We start from the raw sequence: 23,785 nt of genomic DNA, 5'->3' as shown, positions 1-23,785 counted from the left end.
CGGCAGGTCGCCTAGTGGTTAGAGGGGGAGGCAGGTAGCCTAGTGGTTAGAGGGGGAGGCAGGTAGCCTAGTGGTTAGAGGGGGGAGGCAGGTAGCCTAGTGGTTAGAGGGGGGAGGCAGGTAGCCTAGTGGTTAGAGGGGGGAGGCAGGTAGCCTAGTGGTTAGAGGGGGAGGCAGGTAGCCTAGTGGTTAGAGGGGGAGGCAGGTAGCCTAGTGGTTAGAGGGGGGAGGCAGGTAGCCTAGTGGATAGAGGGGGAGGCAGGTAGCCTAGTGGTTAGAGGGGGAGACAGGTCGCCTAGTGGTTAGAGTGTAGGGGAGGCAGGTAGCCTAGAGGTTAGAGGAGGAGGCAGGTAGCCTAGTGGTTAGAGGGGGAGGCAGGTAGCCTAGTGGTTAGAGGGGGAGGCAGGTAGCCTAGTGGTTAGAGGGGGGAGGCAGGTAGCCTAGTGGTTAGAGGGGGCGGCAGGTAGCCTAGTGGTTAGAGGGGGGAGGCAGGTAGCCTAGTGGTTAGAGGGGGCGGCAGGTAGCCTAGTGGTTAGAGGGGGCGGCAGGTAGCCTAGTGGGTAGAGGGGGAGGCAGGTAGCCTAGTGGTTAGAGGGGGAGGCAGGTAGCCTAGTGGTTAGAGGGGGAGGCAGGTAGCCTAGTGGTTAGAGGGGGGCGGCAGGTAGCCTAGTGGTTAGAGGGGGGAGGCAGGTAGCCTAGTGGTTAGAGGGGGGAGGCAGGTAGCCTAGTGGTTAGAGGGGGACGGCAGGTAGCCTAGTGGTTAGAGGGGGACGGCAGGTAGCCTAGTGGTTAGAGGGGGAGGCAGGTAGCCTAGTGGTTAGAGGGGGAGGCAGGTCGCCTAGTGGTTAGAGAGGGGAGGCAGGTAGCCTAGTGGTTAGAGAGGGGAGGCAGGTAGCCTAGTGGTTAGAGAGGGGAGGCAGGTAGCCTAGTGGTTAGAGGGGGAGGCAGGTAGCCTAGTGGTTAGAGTGTAGAGGCGGCAGGTAGCCTAGTGGTTAGAGGGGGAGGCAGGTAGCCTAGTGGTTAGAGGGGGAGGCAGGTAGCCTAGTGGTTAGAGGGGGGAGGCAGGTAGCCTAGTGGTTAGAGGGGGAGGCAGGTAGCCTAGTGGTTAGAGGGGGAGGCAGGTAGCCTAGTGGTTAGGGGGGGAGGCAGGTAGCCTAGTGGTTAGAGGGGGAGGCAGGTAGCCTAGTGGTTAGAGGGGGAGGCAGGTAGCCTAGTGGTTAGAGGGGGAGGCAGGTAGCCTAGTGGTTAGAGGGGGAGGCAGGTAGCCTAGTGGTTAGAGAGGGGAGGCAGGTAGCCTAGTGGTTAAAGGGGGGAGGCAGGTAGCCTAGTGGTTAGAGTGTAGAGGCGGCAGGTAGCCTAGTGGTTAGAGGGGGAGGCAGGTAGCCTAGTGGTTAGAGTGTAGAGGCGGCAGGTAGCCTAGTGGTTAGAGGGGGAGGCAGGTAGCCTAGTGGTTAGAGGGGGAGGCAGGTAGCCTAGTGGTTAGAGGGGGCGGCAGGTAGCCTAGTGGTTAGAGTGGGGCGGCAGGTAGCCTAGTGGTTAGAGGGGGAGGCAGGTAGCCTAGTGGTTAGAGGGGGGAGGCAGGTAGCCTAGTGGTTAGAGGGGGAGGCAGGTAGCCTAGTGGTTAGAGGGGGAGGCAGGTAGCCTAGTGGTTAGATGGGCGGCAGGGTAGCCTAGTGGTTATAGCGTTGGACTAGTAACTGAAAGGTTGCTAGATCGAATCCCCCTGAGCTGACAAGGTAACAATCTGTCGTTCTGCCCCCTGAACAAGGCAGTTAACCCTCTGTTCCTAGGCTGTCATTGAAAATAAGAATTTATTCTTAACTGACTTGCCTAGTTAAATAAAGTTTCAAAAAAATGTACATACCACCTCAATTAGCCCGACTAACCGGTGCCCCCACACATTGGCTACCCGCACTATCTGCATTGTCCCCCCAACACCTCTTTTACGCTACTGCTATTCTCCGTTTATCATATATGCATAGTCACTTTAACCACACCTACCTGTACATACTACCTCAATCAGCCTGACTAACCAGTGTCTGTATATAGCCTCGCTACTGTATATAGCCTCTCTACTGTATATAGCCTCTCTACTGTATGTAGCCTCTCTACTGTATGTAGCCCCTCTACTGTATATAGCCTCCCTACTGTATATAGCCTCTCTACTGTATATAGCCTCTCTACTGTATATAGCCTCTCTACTGTATATAGCCTCTCTACTGTATATAACCTCTCTACTGTATATAGCCTCACTACTGTATATAGCCTCACTACTGTATATAGCCTCACTACTGTATATAGCCTCACTACTGTATATAGCCTCTCTACTGTATATAACCTCTCTACTGTATATAGCCTCTCTACTGTATATAGCCTCTCTACTGTATATAGCCTCTCTACTGTATATAGCCTCTCTACTGTATATAGCCTCACTACTGTATATAGCCTCACTACTGTATATAACCTCTCTACTGTATATAGCCTCACTACTGTATATAGCCTCTCTACTGTATATAGCCTCTCTACTGTATATAGCCTCTCTACTGTATATAGCCTCACTACTGTATATAGCCTCACTACTGTATATAGCCTCTACACTGTATATAGCCTCTACTGTATATAGCCTAGCTACTGTATATAGCTTAGCTACTGTATATAACCTCTCTACTGTATATAGCCTCACTACTGTATATAGCCTCTCTACTGTATATAGCCTCTCTACTGTATATAGCCTAGCTACTGTATATAGCCTCTACACTGTATATAGCCTCTCTACTGTATATAGCCTAGCTACTGTATATAGCCTAGCTACTGTATATAGCCTAGCTACTGTATATAACCTCTCTACTGTATATAGCCTCACTACTGTATATAGCCTCTCTACTGTATATACCCTAGCTACTGTATATAGCCTCGCTACTGTATATAGCCTCTCTACTGTATATAGCCTCTCTACTGTATATAGCCTCTCTACTGTATATAGCCTCACTACTGTATATAGCCTCACTACTGTATATAGCCTCTACTGTATATAGCCTCTACTGTATATAGCCTCTACTGTATATAGCCTCTACTGTATATAGCCTAGCTACTGTATATAGCCTAGCTACTGTATATAACCTCTCTACTGTATATAGCCTCACTACTGTATATAGCCTCTCTACAGTATATAGCCTCTCTACAGTATATAGCCTAGCTACTGTATATAGCCTCTACACTGTATATAGCCTCTCTACTGTATATAGCCTAGCTACTGTATATAGCCTAGCTACTGTATATAACCTCTCTACTGTATATAGCCTCACTACTGTATATAGCCTCACTACTGTATATAGCCTCTCTACTGTATATACCCTAGCTACTGTATATAGCCTCTCTACTGTATATAACCTCTCTACTGTATATAGCCTCACTACTGTATATAGCCTCTACTGTATATAGACTCGCTACTGTTTTTTTCTGTTGTATTCATTTCCTTACTTATCTATTGTTCACCTAATACCTTCTTTTTTACTTCAAAATTGCATTGTTGGTTAGTAAGTAAGCATTTCACTGTAAGGTGTTGTATTCGGCACGTGACAAATAAACTTCGATTTCATGAAAGAATTTAGTAACGTACTGGAGGATAAAAAGACAGACAACACGACTGTCAAAAAGAAGGAAGACACCTGGGCCATTTATGCGACAGATTTAACAGATCGAAGCGGATTAAAGAGAAGAGGGACCCAAATCAGATAAAGGCGTGCTGGAAAAAATGTAAAGTCAAAACCAAACAGGATGCAGCAGAGGAGTGGTGGGGACTATTTCAGACCAGAGGAGTGGTGGGGGCCAGACCAGAGGAGTGGTGGGGGGCTATTTCAGACCAGAGGAGTGGTGGGGGGCTATTTCAGACCAGAGGAGTGGTGGGGGGCTATTTCAGACCAGAGGAGTGGTGGGGGGCTATTTCAGACCAGAGGAGTGGTGGGGACTATTTCAGACCAGAGGAGTGGTGGGGGCCAGACCAGAGGAGTGGTGGGGGGGCTATTTCAGACCAGAGGAGTGGTGGGGGCTATTTCAGACCTGAGGAGTGGTGGGGGGCCAGACCAGAGGAGTGGTGGGGGGCCAGACCAGAGGAGTGGTGGGGGGCTATTTCAGACCAGAGGAGTGGTGGGGGGCTATTTCAGACCAGAGGAGTGGTGGGGGGCTATTTCAGACCAGAGGAGTGGTGGGGGCTATTTCAGACCAGAGGAGTCGTGGGGGGCTATTTCAGACCAGAGGAGTGGTGGGGGCCAGACCAGAGGAGTGGTGGGGGACTATTTCAGACCAGAGGAGTGGTGGGGGGCTATTTCAGACCAGAAGAGTGGTGGGGGGCCAGACCAGAGGAGTGGTGGGGGGCCAGACCAGAAGAGTGGTGGGGGGCCAGACCAGAGGAGTGGTGGGGGGCCAGACCAGAGGAGTGGTGGGGGGCCAGACCAGAGGAGTGGTGGGGGCCAGACCAGAGGAGTGGTGGGGGGCCAGACCAGAGGAGTGGTGGGGGGCTATTTCAGACCAGAGGAGTCGTGGGGGGCTATTTCAGACCAGAGGAGTCGTGGGGGGCTATTTCAGACCAGAGGAGTGGTGGGGGCCAGACCAGAGGAGTGGTGGGGGACTATTTCAGACCAGAGGAGTGGTGGGGGGCCAGACCAGAGGAGTGGTGGGGGGCCAGACCAGAGGAGTGGTGGGGGGCCAGACCAGAGGAGTGGTGGGGGGCCAGACCAGAGGAGTGGTGGGGGCCAGACCAGAGGAGTGGTGGGGGGCTAGACCAGAGGAGTGGTGGGGGGCTAGACCAGAGGAGTGGTGGGGGCCAGACCAGAGGAGTGGTGGGGGGCTATTTCAGACCAAAAGAGTGGTGGGGGGCCAGACCAGAGGAGTGGTGGGGGGCCAGACCAGAGGAGTGGTGGGGGCCAGATCAGAGGAGTGGTGGGGGGCCAGACCAGAGGAGTGGTGGGGGGCTATTTCAGACCAGAGGAGTGGTGGGGGGCTATTTCAGACCAGAGGAGTGGTGGGGGGCTATTTCAGACCAGAGGAGTGGTGGGGGGCTATTTCAGACCAGAGGAGTGGTGGGGGGCTATTTCAGACCAGAGGAGTGGTGGGGGCTATTTCAGACCAGAGGAGTGGTGGGGGCCAGACCAGAGGAGTGGTGGGGGGCTATTTCAGACCAGAGGAGTGGTGGGGGGCTATTTCAGACCAGAGGAGTGGTGGGGTTCTATTTCAGACCAGAGGAGTGGTGGGGGGCTATTTCAGACCAGAAGAGTGGTGGGGGGCCAGACCAGAGGAGTGGTGGGGGGCCAGACCAGAGGAGTGGTGGGGGGCCAGACCAGAGGAGTGGTGGGGGGCCAGACCAGAGGAGTGGTGGGGGGCCAGACCAGAGGAGTGGTGGGGGGCCAGACCAGAGGAGTGGTGGGGGGCCAGACCAGAGGAGTGGTGGGGGCCAGACCAGAGGAGTCGTGGGGGGCTATTTCAGACCAGAGGAGTGGTGGGGGCCAGACCAGAGGAGTGGTGGGGGGCTATTTCAGACCAGAAGAGTGGTGGGGGGCCAGACCAGAGGAGTGGTGGGGGGCCAGACCAGAGGAGTGGTGGGGGGCCAGACCAGAGGAGTGGTGGGGGGCCAGACCAGAGGAGTGGTGGGGGGCCAGACCAGAGGAGTGGTGGGGGGCCAGACCAGAGGAGTGGTGGGGGGCTATTTCAGACCAGAGGAGTGGTGGGGGGCCAGACCAGAGGAGTGGTGGGGGGCCAGACCAGAGGAGTGGTGGGGGGCCAGACCAGAGGAGTGGTGGGGGGCCAGACCAGAGGAGTGGTGGGGGGCCAGACCAGAGGAGTGGTGGGGGGCTATTTCAGACCAGAGGAGTGGTGGGGGGCTATTTCAGACCAGAGGAGTGGTGGGGGGCTATTTCAGACCAGAGGAGTGGTGGGGGGCTATTTCAGACCAGAGGAGTGGTGGGGGGCTATTTCAGACCAGAGGAGTGGTGGGGGGCTATTTCAGACCAGAGGAGTGGTGGGGGCTATTTCAGACCAGAGGAGTGGTGGGGGCCAGACCAGAGGAGTGGTGGGGGGCTATTTCAGACCAGAGGAGTGGTGGGGGGCTATTTCAGACCAGAGGAGTGGTGGGGTTCTATTTCAGACCAGAGGAGTGGTGGGGGGCTATTTCAGACCAGAGGAGTGGTGGGGGCCAGACCAGAGGAGTGGTGGGGGCCAGACCAGAGGAGTGGTGGGGGCCAGACCAGAGGAGTGGTGGGGGGCTATTTCCCTTGGACTCCTCAAGGGAATTGATCCCCAGCAGTTTGCCCCTCTCTTTAACCCCTATGATAACGATGGACAACTCTACCCACCAATATTTAGTAAGCATAAATAACTGGTAAATATCAATGGCTATAACGCACGTTAAAACTAACGTTAATGCTACTCACTACAACGTTACCGTTATCAGATGTTACCGTTATCAGAGGTTACCGTTATCAGAGGTTACCGTTATCAGAGGTTACCGTTATCAGACCCATTACAGCATGTTACATAACATCCTCATTAATACCAAGGCTGCTCATATCATAAGCCCCAATTCAATCGTTGTACAAAATGGGCACGTAAATAGCAAAATAAAGAGTTAATTTTCTTTAATTTATTTTCTTTCCTTGAGCTGACACCCTGTGCTGTGGAGAAGCAGCAGTGCCTGGATCTTGCACCAGCAACAAAAACAGCAGACAGGCCAAGCAAACGCCCCAGAACTGACATGAACTAAGCTCATATTGATGTTTTGGAGCTGGACAGACAGAGAAAAATCTACTGCAGATTGAGGTCCTGCATTTACAAAAAGAGCTACTGCAAATTCACAAACGGAAACTCCTTCAGGGAAACGAATGCCCACGGTGTAATGAATGCTGATCTTTTGATTTATTGAAACAATTATTTATTAAAACAATGCTTTGCCAAGCAGTTTGGTGTCATCCACTCTTGTGTTCTGGTGCTTCCACCCTGTATGATATTGAGAATAGGTCTTAATAATACGTTTGAATACAGATATACAATTCCTAATTAGGCTGTGTCGATCAAAATCTAATATTGCTTTTTATATGTTACCAGTGTTACATTATACACACCTTAGGCTGCAAAATCGTTCTCAATCAAGGTTCTCCTCACAGCATTCCCATTGGCATCGGCAGCTTGGTCCTCCAAAGTCTCCTCGGGTGGGTCCTCCGCGGTCTCCTCGGGTGGGTCCTCCGCGGTCTCCTCGGGTGGGTCCTCCGCGGTCTCCTCGGGTGGGTCCTCCGCGGTCTCCTCGGGTGGGTCCTCCTCGGGTAGGTCCTCCTCGGGTAGATCCTCCTCGGGTAGATCGACTCCTTGTCTCTTGCCAAAGTTATACAGAATTGCCACTGCAATAATGATTGTCAGTGTAGTGTCCATCTCCGTGCAGAACCCCTCCTTTAGGCAGGGGAATCTTTTGTTCCACACTCCAAAAACTCTCTCTATGAGACCTCCTGCCAGGATATGAGAGGCGTTCTATTCTCTCTCTTCAGGTGTCTGGGGGGTTAAAAGGGGAGTCATAAGATATGCCTGTTGTGAATGTGTGAACAGTCTATTGCCCCTAGTACACCTGGGAATCTAGCTCTCCTGTAAACATCCAGCTGCTGTTTCCTCTGTAGGACTGAACCTGAGGTACTGATTCTTCAGACCGGCAATATCACTGGACACTCTGACTACAATCCTGCAGACGGTTGACTTGTGGAGTCCAGAAAAGGTCCTCATCCACCATCTGGAAACATCCAGTCACATAGAACCGTAGGGTCACCAGGAGCTGCAGTAGTGGGGGTACAGCCTCGTTCCTATCACTCCCATGCTTAATGGTTGGTCCAACCTTTCTGCCCAGTTGCATTACAGAGTCCTTGGAAAAGTAGTGGGAGGTACAGCCTCGTTCCTATCACTCCCATGCTTAATGCTTGGTCCAACCTTTCTGCCCAGTTGCATTACAGAGTCCTTATGAAGCGGTGTCTCCTTGAAAACTCATCGTTATCATAAAACTCAACAGGGTTCAACCTGTCTCGAATTATTCTCTGAGGAACTCTGTCGTTTTGGTCTCTCCACAGTAGATATGCTGCCATTTGATCAGTTCAACCACCTCAAGTGGCAGTTTAGAATTAATCTCCAATCTAAATGTATTTTTTATTCATTAAGCAACAGGCTTAAAATAAATCTAGGTTTAAAGTGAAAACTAAACTTAGATTAGAGGAAGGATTTAATTTAACTAGGATTAATTTAAAACTACATTTAAATTTGGTGCAACAAGATTAATAGATAAACCTTGATTTAACCCAGTTTAAGAGTTAATCCATGTTGGTGCAACCCACCCTAAAGCAAATAGTTTCCTCCGTTGCAAAGATACTGGATCTTAGGAGTTGATTCATAGCGGAAATGAAGCTTGACATCCAGAAATGGGAGTCGACTCCCCACCACTACCTGTGGGAAAACACCCTAGGTTATCCAATCGGTTCGCAGCAAAAAAACATGACCCTTTTCAAATGCAATTGTCTTGTTGTCTGCTTGTTTTAGACCAAAATTACAAACAGGTGGATGATAACAGCTACAAGTGGTAAGTGAAGGTACAAATGGCCTCTACTAAACAAGGTAGATGTCTTAGCTGTGATGAAATGTTTTCCACACACAAAGAAACGTGGAGCCGAGCCTACTTGGGGTGCGTTCGTAAATTCACTCTGGCTATTTTCTCAGATTTCAGAGCAGTCTCGTCTGAGTGTGCCAATGCGGAGAATAACGGATGAATTTACAAACGCTCAACATTTGTTGAATATGACCGGTGTCAGTAAATGTTGGCAAAAAAGCTTAACTAAATTGTTGCCAGCAGCACAGTTACAATCACCACCACTCTGGATAACATGAAAACAGCCTAACCAGCTCTGCTAGGGGAAGTAAAATGGTCAGAGTGAGCTGTTCTCTCATTTGTGTCTGGAAGTAGCTAGTAAGCTAGCCAACGTTAGCCAGTTATCTTGGGTGCTCGACTGCCGTTCTTAGGTCAGAACGCTCGGATCAACCCTACTCCTCGGCCAGAGCGTCCGGTGTGCACTCTGAACACACCGAGAGCAAAACACTCTGAATTCACAAACGCACAGAGTACACTGAGCGCTCTGTGGCATAGTGAATTTACAAACGCACCCATAGACACCGGGTCCCCACATTTCCCACAGCTAACAATATTTTGAAGCCACCAGGGCTCTATTTCCCTATGTGGGAGCGTTGTGATCCATCGGTCGGGTCTTCTGAAGCCACCAGGGCTCTATTTCCCTATGTGGGAGCATTGTGATCCATCGGTCGGGTCTTCTGAAGCCACCAGGGCTCTATTTCCCTATGTGGGAGCATTGTGATCCATCGGTCGGGTCTTCTGAAGCCACCAGGGCTCTATTTCCCTATGTGGGAGCATCGGTTTGGTCTTCTGAAGCCACCAGGGCTCTATTTCCCTATGTGGGAGCATCGGTTGGGTCTTCTGAACTGGTTACATGTAATGGTGACTAGCCCCATTCTGTACAAATTTGTGAAACTGCGGCATTCAAACGAGGCTGCAATGAAATCTTTTACATTTTTTATAACTTAACCAGGCAAGTCAGTTAAGAACATATTCTTATTTACAATGACGGCCTACACAGGCCAAACCCGGACGACGCTGGGAAATTTATGCACTGCCAAATCACGGCCGGTTGTGATACAGCCTGGATTCGAACAGGGTGTCTGTAGCGACGCCTCTAGCAATGAGATGCAGTGCCTTAGACCGCTGCACCAGGGTCTGTAGCAACGCCTCTAGCAATGAGATGCAGTGCCTTAGACCGCTGCACCACTCAGGAGCCCTAATGGGACTGTAGCGACTGTGTTGACATCAAAATCAGGGGTGTGAACTACGTTTCTATTCAACCGTTGATTGACATGGCAATAGCCAGGTAGTATCGGAGTAAAGTTGAAAAAAACTGACCCCTCTGACGCTGTACGTTAAATTGAGATGTGTCATGACGTAACGTACGGCACCCATAATGCAACTCATTCTGTGTCGTACATCCTCTCTCCACCAGGTGTAGCGCTTGTCTCACAGATTAAAAACAAGAAAGAGACAGGGAAATGGTAAGGGGGGGGGGGGGGGATACCTAGTCAATTGTACAACTGAATGATTTAATTTTTTGCGTCATCACTGCAAGCCATCATGACTCTCAAAAGCCGCGACAGCTACTGTTCACTTCTGAAGATTAGCGTCGCCCTAAAAATCTGATTCAAATTCGACACAAACCTTCAAATAGATATGTAATGACATTATGTAAAACTCTTTATAGTGTTTTATTTACATTTTAGAGCTGATAATGAAAAGCCGTTTCCACACACGGCTTATCTCCCTCTTTCACTATCACGCAGTAGGTTTCGCTTCCCCACCCGCCCTTTTTAAAAAGACCCAACGGAAAAATTGCGCTTACGTTTTTTGAGCACTAAAATAAGGTCAATGGTACAGAACAGTGCGATGTACAAAGGTTTGTTAGCTACCGTTACATTGAACAACAAAGCAGCTTCTCGGCATGTTTTGTTATTTCTTTTACATTATTATTATTACTATTCTAACTAGGCAAGTCAGTTCAGAACATATTGTTATTTACAATGACGGCCTACCCCCCCCCCAGCCCTAACCTGGACGATGCTGGGAAAATGTTGCACCGCTCTATGGGACTCCGAATCACGGCCAGTTGTGATACAGCCTGGAATCGAACCAGAGTCTGTAGTGACGCCTCTAGCACTGAGATGCAGTGCCTTAGACCGCTGCATCAAATCAAATGTATTTATATAGCCCTTCTTACATCAGCTGATATCTCCAAGTGCTGTACAGAAACCCAGCCTAAAACCCCAAACAGCAAGCAATGCAGGTGTAGAAGCCACTTGGGAGCCCCATCAACTCAAATTGTATTTTACACACGCACTGAATACAACAGGTGTAGACCTTACAGTGAAATTCTTACTTACAAGCCCTTAACCAACAATGCTTTAAGAAGTTAAGAATTTTGAAAAAATAAGGTTGACGTAAAAAAATATATAAGTAAACAATAAAAAATAAAAGTAACAAATAATTAAACAGCAGCAGTAAAATAACAAGCAAGGCTATATACAGGTACCGGTACCGAGTCAATGTGCGGGGGCACCGTTAGTCGAGGTAATTGAGGTCATATGTACATGTAGGTAGAGTTAAAGTGACTATGCATAGAGTGTAGCATCAGGGTAAAAGAGGGGTGTGGGTAGCCCAACGGGGGGGAATGTAAAGGAATGTTTGTTTCCCCAAGCTGTGAGCGTGGTCCAGGGGAATTCCTTATTACCTGATACCGACTCCACTCATGAGTTTATAAATCAATTGCCAGGGTTACAGCCCGTTCCATTCATTCTTATTTCTATGCTACTGTCAGCTTGTTGACGGGAAGAAAAAGTTGTTTTATATCAGTTAACTAACTACTAGGTAAATAATAACGTAACGTTATCTATATAGATAACGGAGTTATTCACACTAGGACAACAGTCAAACACTATCTAGCTAGATAACCTTACAACCATAATAACGTGAGTTCGTCAGTGGCCAGCTTAACAACTGAGATAGTTAGCTAGCCTGTCGCACTGAGTTAGCTAAAGCTGCTAGCCTACGTACTTACTAGTCGAGGGATATAGCTAACGTTAACTAAACATAACGGTCGGCCTGGCCAGCCGGCCCAGCAGCATTGAACTGTACTGTTATTTATATGATGCTGTCATTCTGAAAACGGAATAGTTTCCAGCCAACCCCCTCTGGGGGCCTCCGGTATAATCACACACATACGCACTCACTCACTGCGCCGCTAACACTTTGACTGCGGTGGTACTCGAGGAGTGTCTACCTGCATAGCAGTTGGCTAACTAGCTATTAAAACATAACTAGTTGTCATAAAGTCCGCTTCTAAATTGTTTACATCGTAGTGATAATAGTTAGTGACATTTACTGACTGTCTCGTGTGAAGAGCCTCTATTTGATCCGGTGTTCCCGAGCCTGTCCGGTCTGTGCTAGTTGCGTTGCTACAGTCTGTTCACTCTGGTAACTGTTGACCAGCTCTGCTGTCTGCGCCTGCGTGGCTCCCGTGCGGTCCCAGTGGCAAGGTTTGACCTGCGTCACAGCGAAACTGCATCACTTTGGATCCCACAGGTGCCATGTTGGATCTATATCACTTGGGGTTTATTCATTCTGCCTAATCTGTTGCTAAACGTTTCTTAAACGAAGGCAAACGGAACGAAACGAGGGACTTTGAGACAGTTCGAAATGTGACTGTTACTGTTTATTATATACCCCGTTGCCTAGTAACTTTATCCCTACCTAGCCACCTTATTTTCGAACGTTGCTATGGGTACAGCCAAACAACGGAATTGATGGTTCCGATTTCCGCTTTACCACCTTACTGCATCACAACATTGGCAAACTTCAAATGAAATTGCATTTGTCACATGCGCTGAATACAACAGGTGTAGATCTTACCGTGGAATGCTTAATTACAAGCCCTTAACCAACATTGAAGTTCAAGAAATTGAGTTAAAGAACATATGTACTAAATAAACTAAAGTAAAAAATAAAAAGTATCACAATAAAATGACATAACAATAACGAGGCTATAAACAAGGGGTCATTTTCAGTTAGCTGCACCTAGCGACTGGAACGAGCTGCAGAAAAACTAAAACTGGACAGTTTTATCTCCATCTCTTAGTTCAAAGACTCAATCATGGACACTTTTACTGACAGTTGTGGCTGCTTTGCGTGATGTATTGTTGTCTCTACCTTCTTGCCCTTTGTGCTGTTGTCTGCCCAATAATGTTTGTACCATGTTTTGTGCTGCTACTATGTTGTGCTGCTGCCATATTGTGTTGCTACCATGTTATGTTGTTGTCTTATAGGTCTCTCTTTATGTAGAGTTGTGTTGTCTCTTGTCGTGATGAGTGTTTTGCCCTGTATTTTCTTATCCCAGCCCCCGTCCCCGCACAAAGCCTTTTGGTAGGTCGTCATTATAAATACGAAATTGTTCTTAATTAATTGACTTGCCTAGTTAAATAAAGGTTAAATTAAATAAAACATGGACACTAAAAACTTGAGGGGATTTGGCCAAAAACATTGAACTTTGTCAAATTTCACCCATAACCCATGTGGTTGTTTTGTTAGCCACCTGACTATCACGTGTAAACAACTTAACTAACCCTTTAACTTCTTACATTTCTTGAATTGAAATTGACCCAAACCCTGTTATGGGGTAAACATTGACCCCTGTAATAGTTTTTGAGAGGAGCTGGCTACCATTGGTGACTTCAATAGTTTTTGAGAGGAGCTGGCTACCATTTGAGACTTCCAGTAATAGTTCTTGAGAGGAGCTGGCTTCTATCGGAGACCGCCAATAGTTGTTTTTGAGAGGAGATGGCTATTTTTGGAGACTTCCAGTAATAGTTTTTGAGGGGAGATGGCTACCATTGGAGACTTACAATAGGGTTTTTTGAGAGGAGCTGGCTACCTTTGGAGAATTCCAGTAATAGTTTTTGAGAGGAGCTGGCTACCATCGGAGATCGAGTCCGCCAATAGTTGTTTTTGAGAGGAGCTGGCTACAAGTGCCGAGTTAAAGTAAACATTTTTGAGAGGAGCTGGCTACAATTGGAGACTTCCAGTAATTGTAACAACCTGATCTGTTTCACCTGTCGTTGTGATTTTCTCAACCCCCTCCAAATGTTGCTTATTTTCTCTGGTGTATCCCTGTGTTTCCTGTCTCTCTGTGCCAGTTCGACCTGTATGTCTTTCAAGTCAACCAACGTGTTTTCCCGTACTCCTGCTTCTATTCTCTTTTTGATAGTCCTCCCGGTTTTGACCTTTGCCTGTTTTCTGGGCTCCGTACCCACCTGCCTGACCATTCTGCCTGCCCTGACCTCAAACCTGCCTGCCACTCTGTTCCTCCTGGACTCTGAACTGTTTTTGACCTTTTGCCTTCTGTCCACGACCATTCTCTTACCCCTTTTGGATTGATTAATAAATATTAAAGACTCAAACCATTTGCCTCCCGTGTCTGCATCTGGGTCTCGCCTTGTGCCCTAATTGTAATTGTTTTTGAGAGGAGCTGGCTCGCGTCCGGCACCAAAATATGCTAACTTCAAAATTTCCCAACTGCACGCAGATACATAAAAATGGTTTCCATTAGTTTGGGTAAGTAGAAAAACAACCTAAATCTCAATATCCCAGTATCCCTTTAAGTCATGTCAGTGCCTGGAATAATACTCACCATTCTTTCTGCCATGAGCCCATTATATTATTCTTTTTAAAACAATATCATGATGAATGCTTATTTGTAATCGATGAACAAAAACCTACTCACCAGTCAATTTTTAGGATCCAATTCATATTTATTTTCTCCCCATCTTCTACCCTTTTAGCGATGTCAACATTGTGAACAGAGTGCCCCATGGTGGCAGTGGGGTTGTGGTATGGGCAGGCATAAGCTATGGACAATGAACACAATTGCATTTTATCGATGACAATCTAGAGATACCTTAATGAGATCCTGAGGCCCATTGTCGTGCCATTCATCCACCGCCATCACCTCATGTTTCAGCATGATAATGCACAGCCCCATGTCACAATGATCTGTACAGTCGTGGCCAAAAGTTTTGAGAATGACACAAATATTAATTTTCACAAAGTTTGCAGCTTCAGTGTCTTTAGATATTTTTGTCAGATGTTACTATGGAATACTGACGTATAATTACAAGCATTTCATAAGTGTCAAAGGCTTTTATTGACAATTACATGAAGTTGATGTAAAGAGTCAATATTTGCAGTGTTGACCCTTCTTTTTCAAGACCTCTGCAATCCGCCCTGGCATGCTGTCAATTAACTTCTGGGCCACATCCTGGCTGATGGCAGCCCATTCTTGCATAATCAATGCTTGGAGTTTGTCAGAATTTGTGGGTTTTTGTTTGTCCACCCGCCTCTTGAGGATTGACCACAAGTTCTCAATGGGATTAAGGTCTGGGGAGTTTCCTGGACATGGACCCAAAATATTGATGTTTTGTTCCCCGAGCCACTTAGTTATCACTTTGCCTTATGGCAAGGTGCTCCATCATGCTGGAAAAGGCATTGTTCGTTACCAAACTGTTCCTAGATGGTTGGGAGAAGTTCCTCTCGGAGGATGTGTTAGTAGCATTCTTTATTCATGGCTGTGTTCTTAGGCAAAATTGTGAGTGAGCCCACTCCCTTGGCTGAGAAGCAACCTCACACATGAATGGTCTCAGGATGCTTTACTGTTGGCATGACACAGGACTGATGGTAGCGCTCACCTTGTCTTCTCCGGACAAGCTTTTTTCCGGATGCCCCAAACAATCGGAAAGGGGATTCATCAGAGAAAATTACTTTACCCCAGTCCTCAGCAGTCCAATCCCTGTACCTTTTGCAGAATATCAGTCTGTCCCTGATGTTTTTCCTGGAGAGAAGTGGCTTCTTTGCTGCCCTTCTTGACACCAGGCCATCCTCCAAAAGTCTTCGCCTCACTGTGCGTGCAGATGCACTCACACCTGCCTGCTGCCATTCCTGAGCAAGCTCTGTACTGGTGGTGCCCCGATCCCGCAGCTTAATCAACTTTAGGAGACGGTCCTGGCGCTTGCTAGACTTTCTTGGGCGCCCTGAAACTTTCTTCACAACAATTGAACCGCTCTCCTTGAAGTTCTTGATGATCAGATGAATGGTTGATTTAGGTGCAATCTTACTGGCAGCAATATCCTTGCCCGTGAATACATTTTTGTGCAAAGCAATGATGACGGCACGTGTTTCCTTGCAAATAACCATGGTTGACAGAGGAAGAACAATGATACCAAGCACCACCCTCCTTTTGAAGCTTCCAGTCTGTTATTCGAACTCAATCAGCATGACAGAGTGATCTCCAGCCTTGTCCTCATCAACACTCACACCTGTGTTAACAAGAGAATCACTGACATGATGTCAGCTGGTCCTTTTGTGGCAGGGCTGAAATGCAGTGTGCAGTGAAATGCAAATGTTTTTTGGTGATTCAGTTAATTTGCATGGCAAAGAGGGACTTTTCAAATAATTGCAATTCATCTGATCACTCTTTATAACATCCTGGAGTATATGCAAATTGCCATCATACAAAATGAGGCAGCAGACTTTGTGAAAATTTATATTTGTGTCATTCTCAACTTTTGACCACGACTGTACACAATTCCTTTTGACCACGACTGTCACGCCTGCTCCCGCCCTTCCCCCCTGGTGCTCGAGGGCACCATGCTGCCCTGCATTATGCACTCCTGCCACCATCATTTACGTACACCTGCCTTCCCTCGTCAAGCGCTTCAGCGATATTGGACACACCTGGACTCACTCATCAACTGTTTATTACCTCCCCTATATTTGTCAGTTCCCCTGCTCTGTTCCCCACTGATGTCTGTGTTACCCGTGTGCTGACGCTGCTCCTGTCTCGTTCCATATTAATGTTTGACTCCCCGTATCTGCTTCACCTCTCCAGCATCATCTTTGTGACATCACTCATGTGTTCCAATGTCACATACACGTGTTTAGCAGATGTTATTGCAGGTGTAGCGAAATGCTTGTGTTTCTAGCTCCGACAGTGCAGTAATATCTAACATGTTATGAAACAACAGTTCCACAACATGTACGGAATGGATAAAGAATCTATACATATATGTCAAAGCGGACTAAGACACAGTGACATAGTATAGTAGAGTACAGTTTACACATATGAGATGAGTAATGCAAGATACGGAGACATTATTATAGTGGCTAGTGTTTCATTTCCTTAAAGAGGCCAGTGATTCCTAATCTATGTCTATGATGTGCTAGTGATGGCTTTTTAGCAGTCTGATGGCCTTGAGATAGAAGCTGTTTCTCCCTCTGCTGTCTCCTGAGGTCCACGATCATCTCCTTCGTTTTGTTGACATTGAGTGAGAGGTTATTTTCCTGGCACCAGTCTCCCACGGCCCTCACCTCCTCCCTGTTGGCTGTATCGTTGTTGTTGGTAATCAGGCCTACCACTGTTGTGTCGTCTGCAAACTTGATGATTGAGTTGGAGGCGTGCTTGACCACGCAGTCGTGGGTGAACAGGGAGTACAGGAGTGGGCCTTTGTTGGGCCCCTGTGTTGAAGATCAGTGAAGTGGAGATGTTGTTTCCTACCTTCACCACCTGGGGGCGACCCGTCAGGAAGTCCAGGACCCAGTTGCACAGGGCGGGGTTCAGACCCAGGGTCTCAAGCTTAATGAAGAGCTTGGAGGGTACTATGGTGTTGAAGGCTGAGCTGTAGTCAATGAACAGCATTCTTACATAGGTATGCCTCTTGTCTAGATGGGATAGGGCATCTGCTAACCATGTGTATGTGACCAATACATTTTTTATTTGATTTGGGGAACACCGGCTCAGTGCTAGCAGTATAACTCTGGTTCATAGACACATGATTACTGCAGACAACAGCTGTAGGATCAGCAGAGGCATTCAGGGCAGATAGAGGGACATACATTTGTGTCTTCCAACGCCCCTGGGATAATGTACATTTGCTAAACTCAGCGACACAATGGTAGGGATTAACTGAGCTGGGCTTGGGGTAGGGATTAACTGAGCTGGGCTTGGGGTAGGGATTAATTGATCTGGGTTTAGGGTAGGGATTAACTGAGCTGGGTTTGGGGTAGGGATTAATTGAGCTGGGTTTAGGGTAGGAATTAATTGAGCTGGGCTTGGGGTAGGGATTAATTGAGCTGGGCTTGGGGTAGGGATTAATTGAGCTGGGCTTGGGGTAGGGATTAATTGAGCTGGGCTTGGGGTAGGGATTAACTGAGCTGGGCTTGGGGTAGAGATTAACTGAGCTGGGCTTGGGGTAGAGATTAACTGACTGGGTTTGGGGTAGGGATTAACTGAGCTGGGTTTGGGGTAGGAATTAACTGAGCTGGGTTTGGGGTAGGGATTAACTGAGCTGGGCTTGGGGTAGGGATTAACTGAGCTGGGTTTGGGGTAGGGATTAACTGAGCTGGGTTTAGGGTAGGGATTAACTGAGCTGGGTTTGGGGTAGGGATTAACTGAGCTGGGCTTGGGGTAGGGATTAACTGAGCTGGGCTTGGGGTAGGGATTAACTGAGCTGGGCTTGGAATTAACTGAGCTGGGTTTAGGGTAGGGATTAACTGAGCTGGGTTTAGGTCACTGTCTCATCGTAGCATTTTAATGCCGTGAAAGTATTCAGGAACCCAAATTATTTGGGTGGATCCCATCCTTATTATAAAACAAGCTTTAATTCCAGAAGGTATCAAAATTGTCAATAAATGTTACACCCACAGAGCTGTAATAGTCTCGTAGCCAGTTATGGAGGGATACAAGTCTGCTGAAATGTTCAGTGCCACGATTTAGGGAGGGCAGATGGCCAGACATTATGGAGTGCTTGTTGGCGTCAAGCAGAGACCCAATCAGTTCTTCAAAATCCATCTTCAGCTGTTCTGAGCTGCCCTTCATAATGTCATTGAACCCCACACGAACTATGACAGACTCAATTTCCTGATGCAGGGCCTGAGACATTTCTCCCTGGTGAACTGCCCAATACAGGAGAAGGGAATGGAGAAATCCGACCATGCCTACCCCTCACACAATTTGTTGAACCTTTCACAGGTTGATGAGAAGCAGGATAGCGTACATCTCTTCTTGGGCTTCTTGGGAGGAAATGGCGGGAGTCTTTTAGGTTCCAGTTGTTGTTGCTAGTCAACTTTCAGTGGAGCGTCTGAGCATCTTTCAGAATCCCTCCTAAAACCTCGCCTGTTTTGTTTTAGTTGTTAGTTCTTCCTTCTGTTCGAGTGACATTTTTGGTTTTCTTGCGGGAATGTTTTTTTTAACATTTTTTAAAATTGTAACTTTAATTAACTAGGCAAGTCAGTTAAGAACAAATTCTTATTTGAGGAACAACTTTCAAAGCAGAATTACATTTCAATTGTAGCTCTGAGTCTCTACTTTTATCAAATGTAAAAAAAACACAATTTCAAATGATTTTCCTACATATGACTTTATCCAGGTGGTGGGTCACATAATTTAGCATATTAATTTTTTTAACTTTATTTAACTAGGCAAGTCAGTAAAGAACAAATTCTTATTTACAATGATGGCCTAGGAACAGAGTTAACTGCCTTGTTCAGGGGCTGAATGACAGAAGTTTACCTTGTCAGCTCGGGGATTCAATAACCTTTCAGTTACTAGTCCAACGCTCTAACCACTAGGCTACCTGCATCCCCCTCTAACCACTAGGCTACCTGCCTCCCCCTCTAACCACTAGGCTACCTGCCTCCCCCTCTAACCACTAGGCTACCTGCCTCCCCCTCTAACCACTAGGCTACCTGCCTCCCCCCTCTAACCACTAGGCTACCTGCCTCCCCCTCTAACCACTAGGCTACCTGCCTCCCCCCTCTAACCACTAGGCTACCTGCCGCCCCTACACTCTAACCACTAGGCTACCTGCATCCCCCTCTAACCACTAGGCTACCTGCCTCCCCCTCTAACCACTAGGCTACCTGCCTCCCCCTCTAACCACTAGGCTACCTGCCTCCCCCTCTAACCACTAGGCTACGCTGCCTCCCCCCTCTAACCACTAGGCTACCTGCCTCCCCCTCTAACCACTAGGCTACCTGCCTCCCCCTCTAACCACTAGGCTACCTGCCTCCCCCTCTAACCACTAGGCTACCTGCCTCCCCCCTCTAACCACTAGGCTACCTGCCGCCCCCCTCTAACCACTAGGCTACCTGCCTCCCCCTCTAACCACTAGGCTACCTGCCTCCCCCTCTAACCACTAGGCTACCTGCCTCCCCCCTCTAACCACTAGGCTACCTGCCTCCCCCTCTAACCACTAGGCTACCTGCCTCCCCCTCTAACCACTAGGCTACCTGCCACCCCCTCTAACCACTAGGCTACTTTGGGACCATTTCTGTTGGTCTTGGGACATGGACATTCTGAAATTTATTTGGGGCTAGTTTAATTGTTTTTTTTATGAATTTATACACTTTAAATATAATATATAATTATTTTTCTCACTTTCTTAATTTTGTCTGTCTTGCGTCAGTCACTCTCATAGGAAAACAGTATTTATTTTATATGGTAGCATAGTTTACAATCCAAGCTGATTGTTACAATGTTCCCACCAGACTGTTCCCACAACCTAAAGAAACATTCTGGTAACCAATAAAGAACAGACTAAACACCAGGTGAATGTTTTTGACACTGGAAAAGTTGTAGAATGAGCCACACAAGTGGACAGTTCTGGTGTTCTGGAACATATATTTTTGTGATGTTCCCACCAGACTGTTCCCACAACCTAAAGAAACATTCTGGGAACCTTTTAAAGAACACATTACATATGTTATAGGAATGTTCTAGCAACATCATGCAAATGTTTTATACAAACATACACACTTTTGGGGAATGTTCTATTGTGGTTGTTAAATGTTACATGATATATATCCTTGGAATGTTCTCTAAAAAACACATTGGATGAATAAATATATGATATCATCCTAATGTTACATAAAACCCGAACTAGAACTTAATGGGAATCTGAGCTAACGTTCTGGGAATGTTCCCGGTTTGCTGGGGAAGAAGAAGGTATATGTACGACACAATACACGATCAGCGTGCCAGACATTATCTCTAGGCTAAAACACGAATCCTTTATTCATTACAGGTTCAAGTACAAAGTTAAAATGCCTTTAGTTATTCTGCTTTAGTTATTCTGCATACAAGAGTACATAATATTGCCTTTGACTCTCTACCACAACTAAATACAGCCATTGGAAAGACAACCTTATTCTAACTATAGATTTGATATATTCTAGATTTGTCATATTTTTAATTTTAGCACCTTTTTGAAACATCCCCTCTTCAAAACACATTTCATTCCAGCCGTGAGAGGAGCGTGCCTCTGTGCTCGGTCTCCACCCTGTTACAACTCTCAACGGGTGATACCCTCGTTGACTTTATCACCTGTCAATCAAATAACCAACAGTAAATCACATCAAACAACAAATAAACATCCCACCCCCCAAGCCCCTTCCCCTACAGTACAACAGACCACTCACTATACTGACAGATAGTAATTGATGGTAACCCAGAGTAACCATATTACCGTAAGCGAGCACCTTATGACATTACGCCCCACTGCACCATGGGAGACAGCTGTGTTTGCGCGTGACGGAGCACAGGGTTGGAAACAGCTCATCACAACTGTGTGTGTGTGTGTGTGTGTGTGTGTGTGTGTGCGTGTGTGCGTGTGCAGCAAACTGTGTAACCCACTAGTGTGATTGACTGCTGTGTAAACCTGGATTGTCTGTGCGCCACGAGACCACGTTAGCCCACTGAACTAAAGACGAGGTGCTAACCTCGGGTCTCATCATGCTGAACTAACCCCACAACGCTTAACTGTAGAACCCTGACCGTTAACCCCTCTGCTACGCTGCACTTAGAGACAGTAGAAAACAAGCTGCTACCTGAAGAGAAAGAAACACTGCAAACTAATGAAACTACTGAACAAAGACCTGGTAGTGACTTCTCTGTGTGTGTGTGTGTGTGTGTGTGTGTGTGTGTGTGTGTGTGTGTGTGTGTGTGTGTGTGTGTGTGTGTGTGTGTGTGTGTGTGTGTGTGTGTGTAGCACCATAGATGTGATTAACAGTACAGGAGGGAGATGTAGAGGAGATTAACCACTACTGAGTGTTGAAGCACCTTGTCAACTAGCACCATGGAATCTGAGGTGTGTGTGTGTGTGTGTGTGTGTGTGTGTGTGTGTGTGTGTGTGTGTGTGTGTGTGTGTGTGTGTGTGTGTGTGTGTGTGTGTGTGTGTAGCACCATGGAATCTGAGGTGTGTGTGTGTGTGTGTGTGTGTGTGTGTATGTGTGTGTGTGTGTATGTGTGTGTGTGTGACAGAGAGACTGGAAGAGAGACAGTCCATGTTGTCGGAGTATTGTTTTGTGGCTGGATAACAGGTTAAGTTTGTGATTGGTTAGCACCGGGGTGGGGGTGTTCCCTGGTTTGTGATAGGTAAACACCGGGGTTGGGGCGTATCCTGGCTTGTGATTGGTTAACACCGAGGTGGGGCTGGAACCTTTCTGGTTGGGCATCGGCCTGTGGGTCATGGGCGGGGCTCCAGGCTGAGAACTCTTTCAGTTGAGGTGTGTGTGTGTGTGTGTGTGTGTGTGTGTGTGTGTGTGTGTGTGTGTGTGTGTGTGTGTGTGTGTGTTTGTGTTAGTTGCAGGCGAAGTACTCTTTGAGCGGGGCAAAGAGGTGTCGTATGACTGGAACGCTCCAGGACCGCCCCAACAGACGCTGTCTGGAGAGACGACTCATGTTGGACACATCTGTGTAGTGGACCGGGAACCCAAAAACCCTGCAGAGGTAAGAGGTCAGAGGTCAGAGGTTACAAAAGACAAAATATAAAATTAATAGAAATAGTAGAACTAGAGTAGAGACAGTATAACTGTATTAGAGATAGTAGAACTACAGTAGAGATAGTAGAACTACAGTAGAGACAGTATAACTGTAGTAGAGACAGTAGAACTAGAGTAGAGACATTATAACTGTAGTAGAGACAGTAGAACTGTATTAGAGATAGTAGAACTACAGTAGAGACAGTAGAACTGTAGTAGAGACAGTAGAACTACAGTAGAGATAGTAGAACTACAATAGAGACAGTATAACTGTATTAGATACAGTAGAACTGTATTAGAGATAGTACAACTACAGTAGAAACAGTATAACTGTATTAGAGATAGTAGAACTACAGTAGAGATAGTAAAACTACAGTAGAGACAGTATAACTGTATTAGAGACAGTAGAACTACAGTAGAGACAGTAGAACTGTATTAGAGATAGAACTACATCAGAGACAGTATAACTGTATTAGAGACAGTAGAACTACAGTAGAGACAGTAGAACTACAGTAGAACTAGAGTAGAGTCAGTATAACTAGAGTAGAGTCAGTATAACTAGAGTAGAGACAGTATAACTACAGTAGAGACAGTAGAACTAGAGTAGAGACAGTAGAACTAGAGTAGAGACAGTAGAACTAGAGTAGAGACAGTATAACTACAGTAGAGACAGTAGAACTAGAGTAGAGACAGTAGAACTAGAGTAGAGACAGTAGAACTAGAGTAGAGACAGTATAACTACAGTAGAGACAGTAGACCTTGGCTATGCGCATGTTGATCTTAGGCTTGTGTGGGGCTGCTCGTCCATGGAAACCCATTTCATGAAGCTCCCAACGAACAGTTCTTGTGTTGGCATTGCTTCCAGAGACAGTTTGGAACTCGGTAGTGAGTGTTGCAACCAAGGACAGACGATTTTTACGCGCTGTGCGCTTCAGCACTCGACGGTCTCGTTCTGTGAGCTTGTGTGGCCTACCACTAAAAGGTCGCAGTTGTAAATGAGAACTTGTTCTCAACTGGCCTACCTGGTTAAATAAGGGTAAAGTAAAATTAAAAATAAAACTGGAGCATTAGCATTTGTGGGTTCGATTACAGGCTCAAAATGGCCAGAAACAAAGACCTTTCTTCTGAAACTCATCAGTCTATTCTTGTTCTGAGAAATAAAGGCTATTCCATATGAGAAATTGCCAAGAAACTGAAGATCTCGTACAACGTTGTGTACTACTCCCTTCACAGAACAGCGCAAACTGGCTCAGAATGGAAAGAGGAGTGGGAGGCCCCGGTGCACAACTGAGC

The 23,785-nt window shown here is 47.0% G+C and overlaps 2 protein-coding genes across 7 annotated transcripts in view; both read right to left on the bottom strand.

The window, feature by feature from the left end:
- The window catches only part of LOC129817822 (microtubule-associated protein RP/EB family member 3-like), a 51,781-nt gene extending 39,676 nt beyond the window's left edge, over positions 1–12,105 (bottom strand). For 2 of the 4 annotated variants that reach the window (XM_055873398.1, XM_055873395.1), the window contains exons 1-2: positions 12,016–12,098; positions 7,113–8,466 (exon numbers count right to left, since the gene is read on the bottom strand). The gene's annotated coding sequence lies outside the window, so the exon portion shown is untranslated. Of the gene's footprint in view, positions 1–7,112; positions 8,467–12,011 lie in introns of all 4 variants that reach the window. The other 2 variants (XM_055873396.1, XM_055873397.1) reach the window with 2 other exon arrangements.
- Positions 12,106–20,145: 8,040 nt separating this feature from the next.
- The window catches only part of LOC129817820 (DNA (cytosine-5)-methyltransferase 3A-like), a 151,474-nt gene continuing 147,834 nt past the window's right edge, over positions 20,146–23,785 (bottom strand). For all 3 annotated transcript variants that reach the window (XM_055873390.1, XM_055873391.1, XM_055873392.1), the window contains one exon: positions 20,146–22,452. In XM_055873390.1, coding sequence (XP_055729365.1) covers positions 22,311–22,452 — 142 coding nt within the window. In that variant the 3' untranslated portion in view covers positions 20,146–22,310. The remainder of the gene's footprint in view (positions 22,453–23,785) is intronic.

The sequence above is a fragment of the Salvelinus fontinalis genome, chromosome 20 (assembly GCF_029448725.1).
Source record: "Salvelinus fontinalis isolate EN_2023a chromosome 20, ASM2944872v1, whole genome shotgun sequence".
In the NCBI taxonomy this organism is placed as follows: Eukaryota; Metazoa; Chordata; class Actinopteri; order Salmoniformes; family Salmonidae; genus Salvelinus; species Salvelinus fontinalis.
Note: the sequence above shows the minus strand (reverse complement) of the source record. Positions and strands in the feature narration are given on the sequence as shown.